The following is a 16,601-nucleotide window of genomic DNA, read 5'->3' as shown; positions in this document are numbered from 1 at the left end:
AATATATATTATTATTATCTAACCTAACAAAACCTAACCTAAAAATATAAGTATGGTTAAATTATAAAAATTAAAAATTAAAAAAATACTAGCAAATATTCTCTACGAAAGGCTGCAAGTTTACACAGTGGGCATAGTTGGTAAATATCAAGCTGGATTCACTCCAGAAAAATCAACAATTGACCGGATTCATTCAATAAGACAGATTCTTGAGAAAACATTAGAATTCAATATTGAAACCCATCACCTATTCGTCGACTTTAAGGCCGCATACGACAGTGTCAAGAGAACAGTGCTATACCAATCAATGCATGAGTTTGGTATACCAGAGAAACTTATCCGACTAACGAGAATGACAATGTCTAACTTAGAAGCCACTGTTAGAATACAGGGAGAGAGTTCTAGATCCTTTGAGATAAAGGATGGACTTAGACAAGGGGATGCTTTGGCTTGCCTCCTATTTAATATTGCCTTAGAAAAGGCAGTCCGAGATACACGAATTAGAGACGGCGGTACTATTTACAATAGATCGATACAAGTCTTAGCATATGCTGATGACATTGACATAATAGGTCGTAGCAAGCGAGATGTTGAGCAATATCTCCTAGAATTGGAAACAGGGGCGAAACAGTTCGGTCTAGTCATCAACGAAGACAAAACCAAGTACATGTTGGTTACAAAGGATCCGATAGCAAATGAGGAACGAGAAACAGTCTTTGGAAGTCATACCTTTGGACGTGTTGACAACTTCACATACCTTGGGTCGCTATTGACTGCTACCAAACAAGCGAAGAAATCAAAAGACAAATAAATCTTACAAATAGGACATACTATGGACTCCAAAAGCATTTCCACTCAAGAAACATTCAAAGAAGAACTAAAATTATTATATACAAAACATTGCTGAGGCCGGTCCTCACATATGGAGCAGAAACATGGACTCTAACGCAGAAAGATGAAAGACTTTTAAGAATATTTGAGCGTAAAATACTCCGCAAAATATTTGGAGCTATAAACGACCAAGGGCAGTGGCGCGGAAGATATAATTTTGAATTGTATCAGCTCCTTGATGAGCCAGATGTCATAACGTTCATTAAAACACAGCGACTTAGATGGGCTGGACACATAATACGAATGCCAGAAAATACGATTGCTAAAAAGCTAACCACAGGAACACCTGTAGGAAGAAGAAACAAAGGCCGACCGCGAATTAGGTGGTTAGATGGAGTTGAAACCGACTTACGGATATTAAAAATCAGAAGATGGCAACATGTTGCCAGAAACCGAACAGAATGGCGACGAATCTTAGAGCAGGCCAAGATCCACAGAGGATTGTCGAGCCAAAGATGATGATGAAATTATAAAAATTATAAACATATACTACAAGATAGACTGATCGTTGCAACATCAGCCCGTTCTCCTGGTCAATAAACTTATTTTAGTTAGAAAGAGAGGCAGGGACTGCTTTGCGTCAGTTTTCTCTGTCGCACTGGGGGAACATGACACTATTGCAGCAGTCAGTCTATCTTGTATTACACGTCTATGAGTTAGATCCATAGACATATACAATCGTATTCCCCTAGTGCGATAAAGTGACCTTCTCATTGGTCATTTAGGTCACGTGGTCGACAAACCTGGTAAAATTATAAAGAGATGTAGGGACTGCTTTGCGTCTGTTTTCTCTGTCGCACTGGGGGAACGGACTGGTATTGCAGCAGTCAGTCTATCTTGTATGATATGTCTATGATTAAATCCAGTTAAATCATTGTACTTTATAGTTTTTGTATGTATTTTGAGTTACCAATAATGTTAATAATATATTTGTTTTTCTTTAATAAATGTTTTTTTCCATGATTAATTGTGCTTTATTGGTTTAGGTAGAGATTTAGGTACTCAAAGAATAGAAATATAGCTATAGGTGGTATTTTAGATTGGGTTAGATGGGTTGATTTTCCCATGTTGATTCTCCTGGATCAATATTAGCAGCGAATCCGAGTAAGTCGGTGAATGTAATTTATTTATTTACTAATCTATACATTTTACAGACTCTGTCAAATATTTTAAAGATTTTCCTTGATACTCATATAAGATAAGTCCTACAGTAAAACTCGTAATTTAGATGTAGTCAAGCTTGGAAGGGAGAATAACGTTCTGATAACTATACATACAAGCTTTAACCGTTGACAAAAATTTTATGGAAACTCTAAAGTCTAATTCAGTAACCTAATAAAAAAACAGCAAAACGGCAGCCTATGTCGGAACTTACAAATGAGGTGATGATTGAAAAAAAAAATTAAAAATAAATCAAGTAGACGAAATAGAAAGATTACAGAAGGTCATTTTAATAACGATAGTAAACATTAATTTCAGCAAGCTCAAGAAGGTATGGGTTTTGAAGAAATGACAGAAAATATATCCACTCACTCATTTTTTGGGATGGGAGATTTTGTGACGACTAAAGAAGTGAACCATGGATTCAGTGGCTTACAAGCAATTTTCCTTTGCTTTCCTTATTTTCTTTTGTATTTTTTTGTATATCTTAGCATATCTTGTTTTGTCTATAGTTTTAATACATTCACTCTTTTTGCTTTTTCTGGTACTCGTTATTAAATTCGTCTTTACTTATTTGTAATATAATGTCTTTTAAGATCTTTTATAATATAGATTTATTCTTTTTTCAACGTTAAATTTTGTTGCTTATATTTTCGGTGTGGAGAGATCGATGGTGTGTCTATTTTGGCCCTGTTTCGTGATTGTCTTATATTTAACCTGAATTCAGCAACAACTGTGTTGTGAACAGAAACTACATCAGCACTTGGATACGTCTTTACGAATTTGATAGAATTTCTGTTTCTTCTTCCTATCATGCTATAGTATATCTGGTTTCTGGTATCCTGAGGCGACTTCCAGGTACAGTAAAAGCCAAATAAAGTTGCGTGCACGTCATCAAGGTCGTAATTCTATTGTATGTGTGGCTACATTTCTATAGAAAAGTGTATGTTACTTTAGTTTGCTAAACAATCACTTCTAAAAATAACCCGATCAATAAAAAAACTTTTGTAACAAAATAATGTATATGCAATATAGCGTTTTTGGATTTAGACGTCCCTCATTATAAAATTTTGTGTGGAAATGTTCATAAAGAAACCACCAATTAACGACGGAGTATTGTACACTAATAATAGCAGAAATATTGTGTTAATCAGTGTTCTGTGACTTTTGTACTAGTGGTATCATCGATTTTTGAGGTTATCTTGTAAAAAACATTTATTTATTTGTCAAAATGCCCAAACAGCTGAATAGTAGATGCAAAGAACTTGTGGCTTCATTAGTTAACCATTTTGAAGAAGAAAGGAATAATAATGGCCCTTTGTTAACCTTAAACGCTGTGCAAGAGGTAATATACGAATAAAACATCATTACTTTACTTTACAAAAATTTGTATTATTTTAGCGTGTAGCTGCTGCTTTAAAAATCAATGTAAGAACAGTAAGCATATGTCAAATGCAGAAAAAAGGTGAACAGTTCGAGTCATTAAAGAAAAAGCGTTGCACTAATAAACGAGTAACAAATACAACAACTTTAAATACAAGCTCTATTCGTGATACCATTTACAATATGTAAGAGAGAAGTAATTATGATTATAACAAATATACATAAAAAAACATAATTTTATTTTTGTATGCTTTTAGAACAGCACATAACGGTTCAATCATTGTAGTCCCAACTGAAAGATAAAGAATTATTATTTAATGGTAGTACCTCTTCTTTAAAAAGATTGCTCAAAGAACTTGGGTTTGAGTGGATGGCGGATAATCTACGACGAGGACTTATGGAATTACCTAACGTTGTTTGTAAAAGAGTACAATTCTTAAGAACTTATAAAGAAGCGAAGGATAAAGGTATATACCAATTCGTGTTTCTCGATTAAACTTGGATATTTCGAAATGGGATCACTATTCATTCTTGGCAAAATGAAAATATAAAGGAAAATATAAAGTGGTAACTAAAACGGATGGCAAAAGGTTTGGTGTATTAACAAAAGTTGGTATATGAACATTTAAATAACATCACTGCAGATATATTATACTCCATGCTGGAAATGAAACCGGATTTATAGAGGGTGCTGAAGCAATATTTTGTTCAAAAACTCAACTTATTGATTATTATGGGGAAATGAATCAGTTGATGCAAAACTTAGAGAATCCTTCTCTATTTATACTTGATAACGCACCTTATCACAGTATGTGATTGCAAAAAACTCCGAATACAGGATGGTCAAAAAGTGCTTTTGAGGAATGGTTGACAGAATAAAACATTTCCTATTCCCATATGATGTTCAAAACAGAACTGTTGCGCATCGTTTCTCAGTAAATATACAGATATAATCTTACATATAAATGTCATTTATTTTAAACATTTTAGAAATAAACCACAAACCAAGTGTATAGTGGACGATATGGCAGAACGGTATGAACACAAAGTTTTACATTTTCCTCCTTACCATTGTAGCTTTATACCCTATTGAATTAATTTGGGGTATGTATAGCAAAAAATTATTACAATAGGCACATTGGTAGAGATGGTAACAGCGCTAACAACTGCCTAAACATATGGCATGAGGCACTTTACATGATTACTCCTGATATGTGAAAAAACTCTATCAATCATACGGAAAGAGAAATATTTAAATGGTATGAGAGAGAAAGAATATTTGATCGTCAAGAAATTAGTCCAATAGTAATAAATGTTAATAGTGGAGAGAGTGACACTAATGTGGAATCAGATTCAAAAAATGTTTAATTTGTTTATTAAAAAATATTTTATTTTATTGCGTGTGGTTTTATTTTGATTATATTTATTGTTTGGTAACTCAGTATTAACCGTACCAATTTTATTGTGGAATTCCTCACTTTGTGAAATCTATTCATGAATATAATTAACAAAAAACAAATGAAAAAAAAACACTCCTTTTCAAATTTCTTTTAATATAGTGTGAGATCATTGGAATTGAGAAAGGATGGTCTTAAATATCAAAAGCTATGTAATTTTAAATATCAAAATACTCTCAAGCGCAACTCCTTCGTATACTAAGATGCTGTCGGCAACTGAGGCGGGTACAATCTGCCAATAAACAAATTAATTACTATTTTAGATGACGAAAAATATTTTACTATGAGTAATTCTGAAATGAAGGAAAACGATGGATTTTACAGGGACAGCGTAAAAGATGCTCTGACAATGTTAGATACAAACATAAAGTGAAATTTGTAAATAAAATACTTTTCTGGTGGGCAATTTCTAACAGAGATATATCCCTACCTATTGTGGAAAAAGTGAGAGGTAAAGTTTTCAATAGTCAGCATACCTAGTCACTCAGTCAGTCAGTGAGTCGATACCTAGTATTATACTATTATTTAAGAGATATCCAATAGTGCTTCGACAATACCACATACCTTTTGTTCCCAAAAACTATAATCCTCCAAACTTGCGTCATTCTCGTCCAATAGAGGATTTTTTACCTTTACTATTTAGAAAGGTTTATCATGGAGGCTGATAAGCCCAAGATGAAGAACAATTAAGACGACGAATTTACGTCGTTACAGAGAAATCGATCTGAATTCCGTCCAGGACGTCATGAGAGACATTCGAAGAAATTTGACACTCGACATAATTCGATAGTGTATAGTCAAATATTGAGTTATAATTTTATGATAACTAGTTACTGTTTAAATTAATTTCTATATATAAATGCAATGTATTGCCCATGGACAAGCCACCCATTAACTATTGACTTAACACTTACAAAGTATCCCAAATCAACTACAAATTCCACAATAATTAAATATTTATTCATGGAAATTCTAGACCACAATGGTCACGCTGCTGCCTACTACTGTACAGAAATTTCTTATAGCATATCGATACCAACAAACTGCAGTATACTAACAGCCGAGGCTACAGCTATTTTGGAAGCTCTAATCTTCTTCGAAAAGAGTAGAACCATAAAGTGCAATATCGTAACAGACTCATTAAATGCATTACTGGAATTGAAACAAATGTATACCAACAACCCTATTATAGAGACTATAAAAAACGAACTAGAAACATTCCGATCATTAGGAAAGGAAGCGGCTTTTATTTGGGTACCTTCAAATACAGGTATTTACGGAAATAAAAAAGCAGATCAACTGACAAACAAAAGTTGAATGCGCTCAAAGTATATTGCAAAATTAAAAACATATCCGTACACCGATCTAAAGAACCTGGTTAAAATCCACTGTACTAATACATCGCAAAATCATTGGAAAAAATTAGGTACAAAATTAAATGTAATTTGTCCAAAAATAAATGCTGTCCTGGAGACTTCCTCAAACAGAAGAAACCAAGTTAGTATTAACCGTCTAAGAGTTGTCCATACTGCCGTAACACACAAATAATAACAAACGAACCACTACCTATCTGCTCCAGCTGCTCTAACCCACTGACCGTCAAACATTGTTGATTGTCCTCAATTCATGGAAAATAGAAGATCCCACGGATTCACAAATGATGATCTCAAAACAGTCCTCACCAAAAAACAATTTCAACAGTATTAAGCTATTTAAAAGACATCAAGTTATTCAATTGTATTTAATGTAATATTTCTTGTATTTGTTATATTCCACTAATAACCCTGCGCGGTTGATGTGGTTTTGTGTTTAAATAATAATAAAAAAAGATATATAAGTTAACGACTAAACATGATAATATTAAATTACTTCATTTTAATTTTTGCCAGAAGTTGATGAGTCGACATATCAAGTTTTGGTTAATAGCTAACCGATAACATAACCTAACTTTATTGTTCTACATTTTGCTAAAATAAGGTGGTTCATTGGTTCTTTTAAGAAAACTATTAGTAAAATGTATGTCGCATGGAAAGCTGTTAGTTGATATGGTTATTAGATATAAGTGATATAAAAGGATTGAAAAGGTGTTTAGTTGATGCCGACATTAAAGAAATAAGTTCAACTTTTGGAGCAACTGGTTATTCTTAAGAATTAATTCATATTTGGGTATTAATAATTCAGATGTAGATGAAAATCATATTCCTTCGGACACTTCATCTGACACAAGTGACAATGAGAGGCCAGGTAAACATCAAGGAATTCAATCTAAAAAGTGTAAAATGACAGCTACTACCAGTAATAATATGTGTAGCAAAGTAAGTAATGATAATTTTACAAATAAAAGTAATGATGGCAAGGATCAAATAAATAACTCTGATGTTTAACTTAAAAAACGATCAAATAAATAACTCTGATGTTTAACTTAAAAAACCAAAATCTATTAGAGTAGAAATAAACGAAAAGAAGATGTTAGGGGAAGAACATATTACAAGAAAAGGTATACAAAATCTGCAAAAGTAATTCAAGCGCTTATTACATGCCGTCGTAATAAATGCGCTACGAGAAAATCTCCCTAGATGAAAAAAAAAAGAATTTTTTTATGATTTTGTTAAAGTGCAAGACAAACACCAACCAAGTAATTTTGAAAGAATGAAGATAGAGTCCAAGAAGACAGAAATAATAAATAATAAAACAGACAAATTGTCGTTTCGTATTATATCACATAGAGCATAACAAAATATTTGCAAATAAATGTTCCAGAATCTACATAGTATCACACGAGAAAAAATTGATATTTTAATAAAAAAGAAACAACTATCACCCACAGGTTTTATAGAACCTAATGGATCTGGAAAACGCCAACACATAACGCTCGACCAGATGGAAAAGCTGAAGTTATAGAACATATTAGAATCTTTCCCAAAATATGAGAGACACTACTCTCGCAGACACACAAGTCGATTCTATCTAGCCCCCAACCTAAATATTAAACTCATGTATGATCTTTATGTATTAAACACAACAATGTATGCATTATATATATATATATATATATATATATATATATATATATATATATATATATCAATGTAGTCGACTATACAAGATTGCTCTGGATATATAACCTAACCATTAGAAATTGGACTGAAAATACCACTTTATGTTTCATGTGGCATAAGGGGATGTCAAACCGTGGATCAGATTAAGTAGCTTCCGGTTTTTAAAACACCTTGTCAATACAGTTGAAAAAGTTGTTCTGTATTCGGATTCTTGCGCCGAGCAAAATAAAAATAACATTGTTGCAGAAGCACTGTATACCACCTGAAGGAATAACCATAAATGAAATAGAATATTTATGAATAGAAATAAAACAGAAGTTTCTGGAACTAGGTCATTCTAGAATGGAATTTGATGCCGACCATACGAGATTTGAGCGTGCCAAAAAATTGACACAAATTGAAATAAGAATACCTCATGACTGGTTCGAGTTTGTTAGACCTGTCCCTGGTAGGAAGAAATATTTCAAGTTATCGAAATTCAAAGGAAAGATTTTCTAGCGTATTCAAAACTTTTTCAAAATATCTATGTAAAGCGTGATAAAGGTGTGGATAATGAAAATGTGAAATGGCATGATATAAAAGTTCTACGTTTTGGTAAAGTGTTGGGTGTTATAGACATTAAATATTCACATAAGGGCCCTAAAAGTTCTAAGCTTAATATTAAACGCAGAGGACAGCAGATGGATCCTACATTAGAACCTGTTTATAGTGGACCTAAACCTATAAAACATCAAAAAAGGAAGACTAACTTTTCCTGTTGCAATACCTTGATCCAGTATACCATACATTTTACCACAAACTCAAGACTGATAAGAATGTAAATGATAGAATTTAGAGTTTTATTTTTAAATGATAAACACTGTTTTTTATGTAGATTAATAACGGAGATTAAAAATAATTTTGCTAATTGTTATTACTCATTTCAAAGAGATTTATTCTGCAGTGTTAATTTAGATATTTCATAAATTGGTAAATTTTAAATTATTTATAAATTCATTTAAACTAACCATCTTTATTAAATAACAAAGTTTTAATTTCAGTATAAATTTTTTCATATTTTTTAATTATGATATTCACGTATTTTATATACTTCACTTTGACAAGATACACAAAGTATACACAAAATAGGATTCATCAATACACAAACCAGTTCCAAACCTTAAAGTTAAAATTTCAGAATTCATCACTCGAAAACTGCTTCCCCTTCAACCAATGGTCTCTTTGCTTCACCACAATACTCATAGATAGCATTAAGGCTAATTTCCATTTTTAAAGTAATGGTAAACATTCGACTGTTATGTTCTAATATTATATTATTTATCTATGGTAATTTTTGTTTATACCATTTATATTGGCCATGACACTGCAATCGACCTGCCCTCTACATTTAGTTTCAATCGCGAATTTGAAATATATTTAAAATGGAACAAAGACGTAATTATTATATAAATGCAATGAATAAGGTGTTGCTTTTGGGTCTTCTACACTATGTGAGGCAAAAACGACGAGAACGTAGCTCAATATAATATAATTATATTATATCAAACAAAACAGCTAACATTTATTAACAGTTCATTGAAATAAATATCAATCCATCTAATAATCTGACACATGACACATATATATCACATATTTGTCAAATTTCGGATACGACAATCAAATATATTCGTACAAAAAAAATTTCGTATTTCGTGTCATCGGATATCGAATCTGTGAAAATCCAGCTTAAGATGTTTGCCAAAATATGTGTTAGTAAAATCCCTTTTCACAATAAAATTTACAAAATAAATGTACACTATCAGTTTAAGCATCATTTTGTTTATGTATATACGAAATTTTATAAAATTTGAGCGAGTAAAAAATAAAAACAAATTGCCATAAAGTTATTCATTCTTAATTTCGCTCTACGAAAAACTTGTTCCATTTGACATAATATATCAAGTTTTGGCAAATAGCCACAGATTTATACTTGTTCTTGTTAAGATGCTTTGACTACTCAATTTTACATCTCGTTTTTAGTGTAAAAACAAACAATGTTACTTCTTGTTTTAATTGTAAAACAGATTAAAAAACTTCTTGAATGTTAATACAAAAATAAATTTGAACTATCAGCTGTCATTTTGTCTTTATTTTTCGATGAACAACATTTACCTTTGGATGAACTTTATAACAACCTGTATAAATAAAGGTATATGAGAGTTTAAAACTTACCTAAAGTTAATAGGGAATGACTTAATTCTCCAACTAACATAAAACCATTCTCGTTTTTGTCATATAATTTTAAACATTCAATAAAATCTTCGTAACACCCAAAATCTTTTATTTGCTTTTTTAGTTCTACGTAAATGTTTAAACATTCGTCTAGTGTTAATTTTTTCTCTCCTAAAAAAAGTATGATAAGCGTTAGGATTACAAAACGTACTTATATAACAATTTATTTTAAAATGTAGAACATAGATCCTGGGGGTGAACAGGGAAAGAAAGAAAATTGAAAACCTTACAGGATCAAGTACTGAAGAAAAAGCATTACATTTCAATAAATCTGTAAACCATTATTAGTTATAGAGAAAAATAAAGTGGATATCATGGGACGCCGTATGGATACCTACCGGCACACACAGGCGTGAAAGGGGACGAACTGGATGATGCCCTGGCACGACTCTGCCGGTGGGACCCGAACCTGTGATTGGAGTGCCCTTTAGTACTGGTCGGGGTACTCCGAGAGCTTCTCCTGCGGAAGTTTCAGGATTCCTGAACCCGTTATAGAGGTTTGCGATAAGCTAGGCTTCACATAGTGGGGCCATCCAAAAGTCTTACAGCCCAACTTCATCTAGACCGTAGAAGGTGCTCTCTGGTGGTTAGTATGCTTACCGGCCACTGTAGACTCAGGCGGCATCTCAATCTGCTTGGATTGGCAGATAGCCTATGGTGCCGTCTTTGTAATGAGGAGGAAGAAATCTACCCACATGTTCTCTGGAAGTGCCCGGCACTGGCCTAGCAAAGATGGCAGAACCTGGGTTCGATCTTTATGCGACCAAGCCAAATGAAGGAGTTACCCTTAAAGAGACGTGTGGCTTTCTGTTAGAGCACAAGGTTACTAAAGGATTAGACGTTCAGAATGGCAGCAAGGGCTTAGACTTGGAGCCTTTGCTGATTAATGCAGATATGGAAGCAAGGAATAGTCTGAACCTTGGAAACGCCAAATAATAGGTCCTTGTGTTACCTTATTACCTTATTATATGACCTTAGTGGTAATACAATGGACCCGTCTTAGGAGGTCTAGGTGTCTGAAGGGCGCATAAATGGATCCTGACCCGATCTACCATAACCATAACCATGGGACACCGTGCAAATGTCAATTGTCGTCAAAGTGTTCTTTTGACAACAATAACATTAGAACGAAAGTAACTTTACATAAAAGCAAATAAAGCGTTAAATACACTGTACTCGAATAGCGAGTCATACGCAGACACATACATACATAGCAGATAGGATACATGACGATCGCATGGGATTATATCAGTATATTTTATTGAGGTTTATAAGCCATTTCCGGAATGGTTTGTTTCGTCTGCTACTGCAGCAGACATAAATATAGAGTATACACAAAAGTCTTTCAGGTCGCACTATGGAAAGGTCGACGAGATCAATCGACTCATTTGAAGTCTATGTTACAAATATTTTGGATATTTATCATGACTTAAGGAGAATTAAAGAATATAATAAGGATAAAATCAAAAAAGGGAAACTACAATTTCGAGGTCAAGTTTCAAAGTATATATTTTTCTGAAGCTATTTTCTTGTGGCATTTTAGTATTATTTTTTATTTTTGATAGACATTAACCACAATTTCAATTTAAAATACGTATATTTTGACGTTAAGATTTTGAAAAAGTGGAAATAGAAACATCAATTGTTACACTTCTTTAAAATACTTTATTCAAATATCAACAATACTTTAGCACGCTGATATCTATAAACTACAAAATACTGCTTTTCTTAAACTGTCCCCTTCCTCTGTTTATATACGGTTTCTGATATTCCAGACATTACTATACACTTCGGGATTTTTCGATGACATCGTAAATTTTAGATTTCTTTAAAAATTCTTCTTTTTTATCAAATGACCCTTTCTATATGAAACAAATCTCATGGAACTGTCGTAACACTGCTCCCTTCTTAATAGTTATTTGCCTTGAATAACTGGTCTCTCAGGGACCAATTAAAACCAGCAGTGTGGATAAGTTTCATGGTTTACTGCTAGCTCAAAACTGGATTCGGTAGGTTTGTTTTATGCAGGACGGTGTACGTGCCTTCCCAGTTTCGTTGACGTTTCGAACAATTGAGTTTCTTACGTGTGGGATTGTATAACCACACTAGGTTACCTCTTTTAAAAGTTGTACCAGTAGCACGCATACCGAGCCTGACCTTGGCTTTATCACTTTGAAGATTTAAACTTTTACAAGCAAATTAGTAATTTGCTTTTTCCATTTTTTCGATGTTCATCAGGAATAAACGTTTTATTTCGCAAAGATGCAATCTTCTAAAAATCAGATCTAAACGAGCTTCATTTCTCTTACAGTGATCATCATAGATGAACAAAAACCGGTAACTTCATGTTCGGAACTCCAAATAAAAGTATTCCAATCTTTTTTATTATCAGCTATAAATATTGAAAGGTATTGACAAAGAGTTCTATTATATTTTCGACCATGTTGTCTGATTGAGAATAAAGAGGCATAGTGCGGGTTTTCTTAATATCCAAGATTTTCATTAATTAGATAATTAATTAAACCTTGCCATAATTCTGATTCAAAGTTTCGTTCTTGATCAGAATGGAACTTCAAAGGAACACCATGTCCTAATACGAGATGTGTTGTGAATACATATGCTATTGTAGTTGTTTCTTGATTAGGAAGGGGTGCAATTGTAGGCCATTTTAAAACACTCTATTGCAACCATTAAATACGTTTCTTCTGTCTGTCATCGGAAGTGGACCGAGAATATCTACTCTCTGGAAAAATATTATCAGTTTACTACGACTTCTTGTTCTAGGGCGTTTTTTTCGCCATTACTTAAATCGCATTTCTTATACCAATTTCCCACATTTCAGCAACAATTGTTACAGTAAAATCTATCTCGAACTCTGGCCAGTGTTTATTTGACACCAAAATATCCTCCAGAAAGGTTGCTATTAAGTTCTTTCAACACTATTAATGTATTATTTTGACAGTACCACTTGTTGGACGGTTCGTAATCCATGGGACTTTCTCCTTCTTCTTAGGGTGCCTGTCCGTTCCGAACGTTGGCGATCATTCTGGCTATGATGACATTGTAGGTTGCTATACGAAATAGCTGTGTTAAAGTCTTTCTATACCATGCTCTCAGGTTGGCAAACCAAGATATTCTTCTTTGTCCTGGGACTCTTTTTCCTTAAATTTTATCTTGCAAAATGCATTGAAATAGCTCGTATCTGCCTAGATTTCTCATTATATGTTCCAAGTACTGCAGCTTACCGCCCTTCACGATGTTGATCAAATCCGCGGTTGTGTTCATCTTCCGCAGTACTTCTTCATTGGTGACTTTGTCTATCCATGGTATCTTCAGGATCCTTCTGTATAACCATAGCTTAAAAGCCTGAAGTCTTGATAGGGTTTCCGCCTTCATTGTCCACGTTTCTTCTCTGTACAGAAGCACTGAGTACACGTAAAATTTAAGAAGCCTTATTTTTATTTCTAGATTGAGGTCATGGCCCTTGAACACAGAGCTCATAATCAATAATGCACTTTTTGACTTTCTGATGCGACAGTATCGGCGGTAACGGCTCAAGATGAAGTAGGTCTGTGCTATATGCTCCGAAAATTAGAAAAGGAATACACAAAAAATGGACTGGAAATAAATCTAGAAAAGACCGAATATTTAACAACAAAGCAAGAACCAGTGAGAAACTTAGAAATGGACGATAATAGGGAAATTAACGGCACTGAGAAATTCAAATATTTAGGATTCATACTCTCAAAAAATGGAACCACCGAGCAAGAGATAACCAGCAGATTAGCACAGACAAGAACATGTATTAAACAAATGAACGGGGTACTGTGAGATAGACAGATTACCAGAAATACAAAGAAGAAAATTTATAACACCTTGGTACGCAGTATATTGACCTATGGAGCAGAGAATTGGGTAATAAATAAACGAAACAGATCCAAAATCACAGCAACTGAAATAGGGTTCATGAGAAGAAGCTGCAGAGTGACAAAAATAGTTCGCATCAGAAATGAGGAGATAAAACGAAGAATGGCAGTTGAACAAGACATACTCAGCTACATCGAAGAAAAACGTTTAATTTGGTATGGACATGTGAGAAGAACAGATCATACAAGGTGGATAGCAAATATTTCGGATTGGAGCCCAATAGGAAGGAGGAAAATAGGTAGACCCCGAAGATCATGGAAAGACGAGACCTTAGAGATGGAGAATGGCAGAACAGAAAGGACTGGAGACGTTGACTGAAAGAAGGAAGGCGGTGACAGCTGTAAAAATCCTTATATAGATAGAGATAGAAATATCGCTAATTATAGACTAAAAGTGCATAACAATAAATGTTGGAGGCAAATTTTTGTTCATCTTTTGTTTGCTTCAATCTCTAACGCATGGTTTTTATATAGAATTTAACACCACAATAAAATTTAATCTACCACTGATGAATTTATTGAAAGTATGCGTCCATTGGACTTACTAGGGTTTACAAGAAACATTGTGACACCATATCTACTACTCAACCCTTGACAATCAAAACCTGATAAGAACCTGTTAGGAACATTATTTCAAAAAATTTCAGGATCTGTTTCACAAAATATGTCCGTTCTGCATTACCCAAATTCCTTAAAACAAAACAGATGCAAAATTTGTAAAACAAACACAACTTTTGGATGCGGTATTTGTATAATTAATGTTGTGTAATACATCTTTTTCAAAAAAAAAATATATAGATTTTCACAAATGTTAACATTTTTTTATCAATAAATGTTTAGGTTTAAATTAAGGTTGTTGATTTTTTATTACATACCTATGGCCATGTTTCAAAAGTGGAACAAAGAAAATTTTAGACACAGTAGTTTTCTATAAATTCAGAACAACAAATTGGCCTGTAGGCGCTATAATATTTAAGTTTAATTTTAAATCGTTTTGTTGTACTATTTTATTTTCTAAATCGGTTTTTATATCGTTCTGCAGTTCTTCTATTTTATCTATTCTACTAGTAGTTTGACATGCAATTTTAATGAATTTGGGATAAACTATTTCTAATTTCAATCTCTACTTCTCTACGCCTCTCTATTTCCTTTTCCTCTACTTCGCTTACGCTTCTCCTTCATTTCCCTACGCTTTTTCCTTTCCTCTTTGATTTTTAAAAACCGTGAGGGGTTCATACGTATCTATTTCTTTATCCAATTCCTCAGAACTCTTGTTTACAATAATTTATTACAATGGCAACTATCAATTTCAAAATGGTACTGCTCTTAAACTGTCACCTTTCTCTGTTTATATACATTTTCTGACATTCCAGACATTACTAGACAATTCTAAATGTCTTTAAAATACTTCTAAATGTCTTCTTTTTCGTCAACTGACCCTTTTTATATGAAATAAATCTCACGGAACTGTCATAACAGTATTTTAAACTGAAATTCAAGTTAATTGAAAGTAATAGTACTTTAACTATATGTTAGACCAGAAACGAACATACTTAATTCTTATAGAAGGCAAAAAAGGTTTAGTTTTAAATATGAAAGACAATAATTTTTTATATCTTGTTCTAATAAACTAATAAAATTATATTATTGAAGTTCTCCACTTACCTTCTTTTTCTGACATTCCTGCAGTTTTTAATATCTCTATACTAGGATTGAGACCACAACAATATATAAATTTTCCTAAATTTATGGCATCTAATTTACCCTCTCCATCTCCATACGTTTCAAGAGCAAATTCTGCAGCTAAAAATTTTAAAATATATTTAAAATAGTGGTATTTTGCTTACTTGATTTATATATTGCAGACACTTATTAAAATGCATACAAAATAAATGGCAAATCGTATAGATTATATCATTATCGCCAATAGAAAATATTGATATTGCCATATCACTGTTGTTTTATTGACGAGAGTAAACTCAAAGACCAATAATAAAGAATATTGTGAATACAAGATTGTGAATACAAGCAGGCTTCCAACTAATGATCAATATTTTTGTCTTCTTATATTTAGTTTTAGGCCATATTTGTAACATGTTTCTACAGGATTATCCATCATTCTTTGTAGCCTCTGTGCGCTATCTGCCAGCAATACGGTGTCGTAAACAAGCTAGTAATTTAATTGAACCGAGCCTCTGAGACTTGTTTACCCCTTGGAATTACGTTCGGGTGTAACAATTCAATGGGGCGAGGTGTATTAATATGAATGTAAACAGAAATCACTACACCGCGCTCCAATGCTTCATACTGTCACCTTCCCTCCTATAGAACTCTGATGCGTGATAGAGTCCTAATTATTCAAGCTCTTCATATGGGAGTCCTGCGTAATAGAACTCCAACATGGTTCCCTAACTGATTCAAATTCAGGCTAGCGTTAAGCGCTAAATTTCTTT

The 16,601-nt window shown here is 33.2% G+C and overlaps 1 protein-coding gene across 1 annotated transcript in view; it reads right to left on the bottom strand.

The window, feature by feature from the left end:
- Positions 1 to 16,601, bottom strand: part of LOC140439590 (myosin light chain alkali-like) — a 45,716-nt gene that overhangs the window by 13,523 nt on the left and 15,592 nt on the right. Inside the window, exons 3-4 of the mRNA XM_072529605.1 lie at positions 15,814 to 15,951; positions 10,163 to 10,333 (exon numbers count right to left, since the gene is read on the bottom strand). Coding sequence (XP_072385706.1) covers positions 10,163 to 10,333; positions 15,814 to 15,951 — 309 coding nt within the window. The remainder of the gene's footprint in view (positions 1 to 10,162; positions 10,334 to 15,813; positions 15,952 to 16,601) is intronic.

This window comes from Diabrotica undecimpunctata, chromosome 4 (genome assembly GCF_040954645.1).
Source record: "Diabrotica undecimpunctata isolate CICGRU chromosome 4, icDiaUnde3, whole genome shotgun sequence".
Lineage (NCBI taxonomy): Eukaryota > Metazoa > Arthropoda > Insecta > Coleoptera > Chrysomelidae > Diabrotica > Diabrotica undecimpunctata.
Note: the sequence above shows the minus strand (reverse complement) of the source record. Positions and strands in the feature narration are given on the sequence as shown.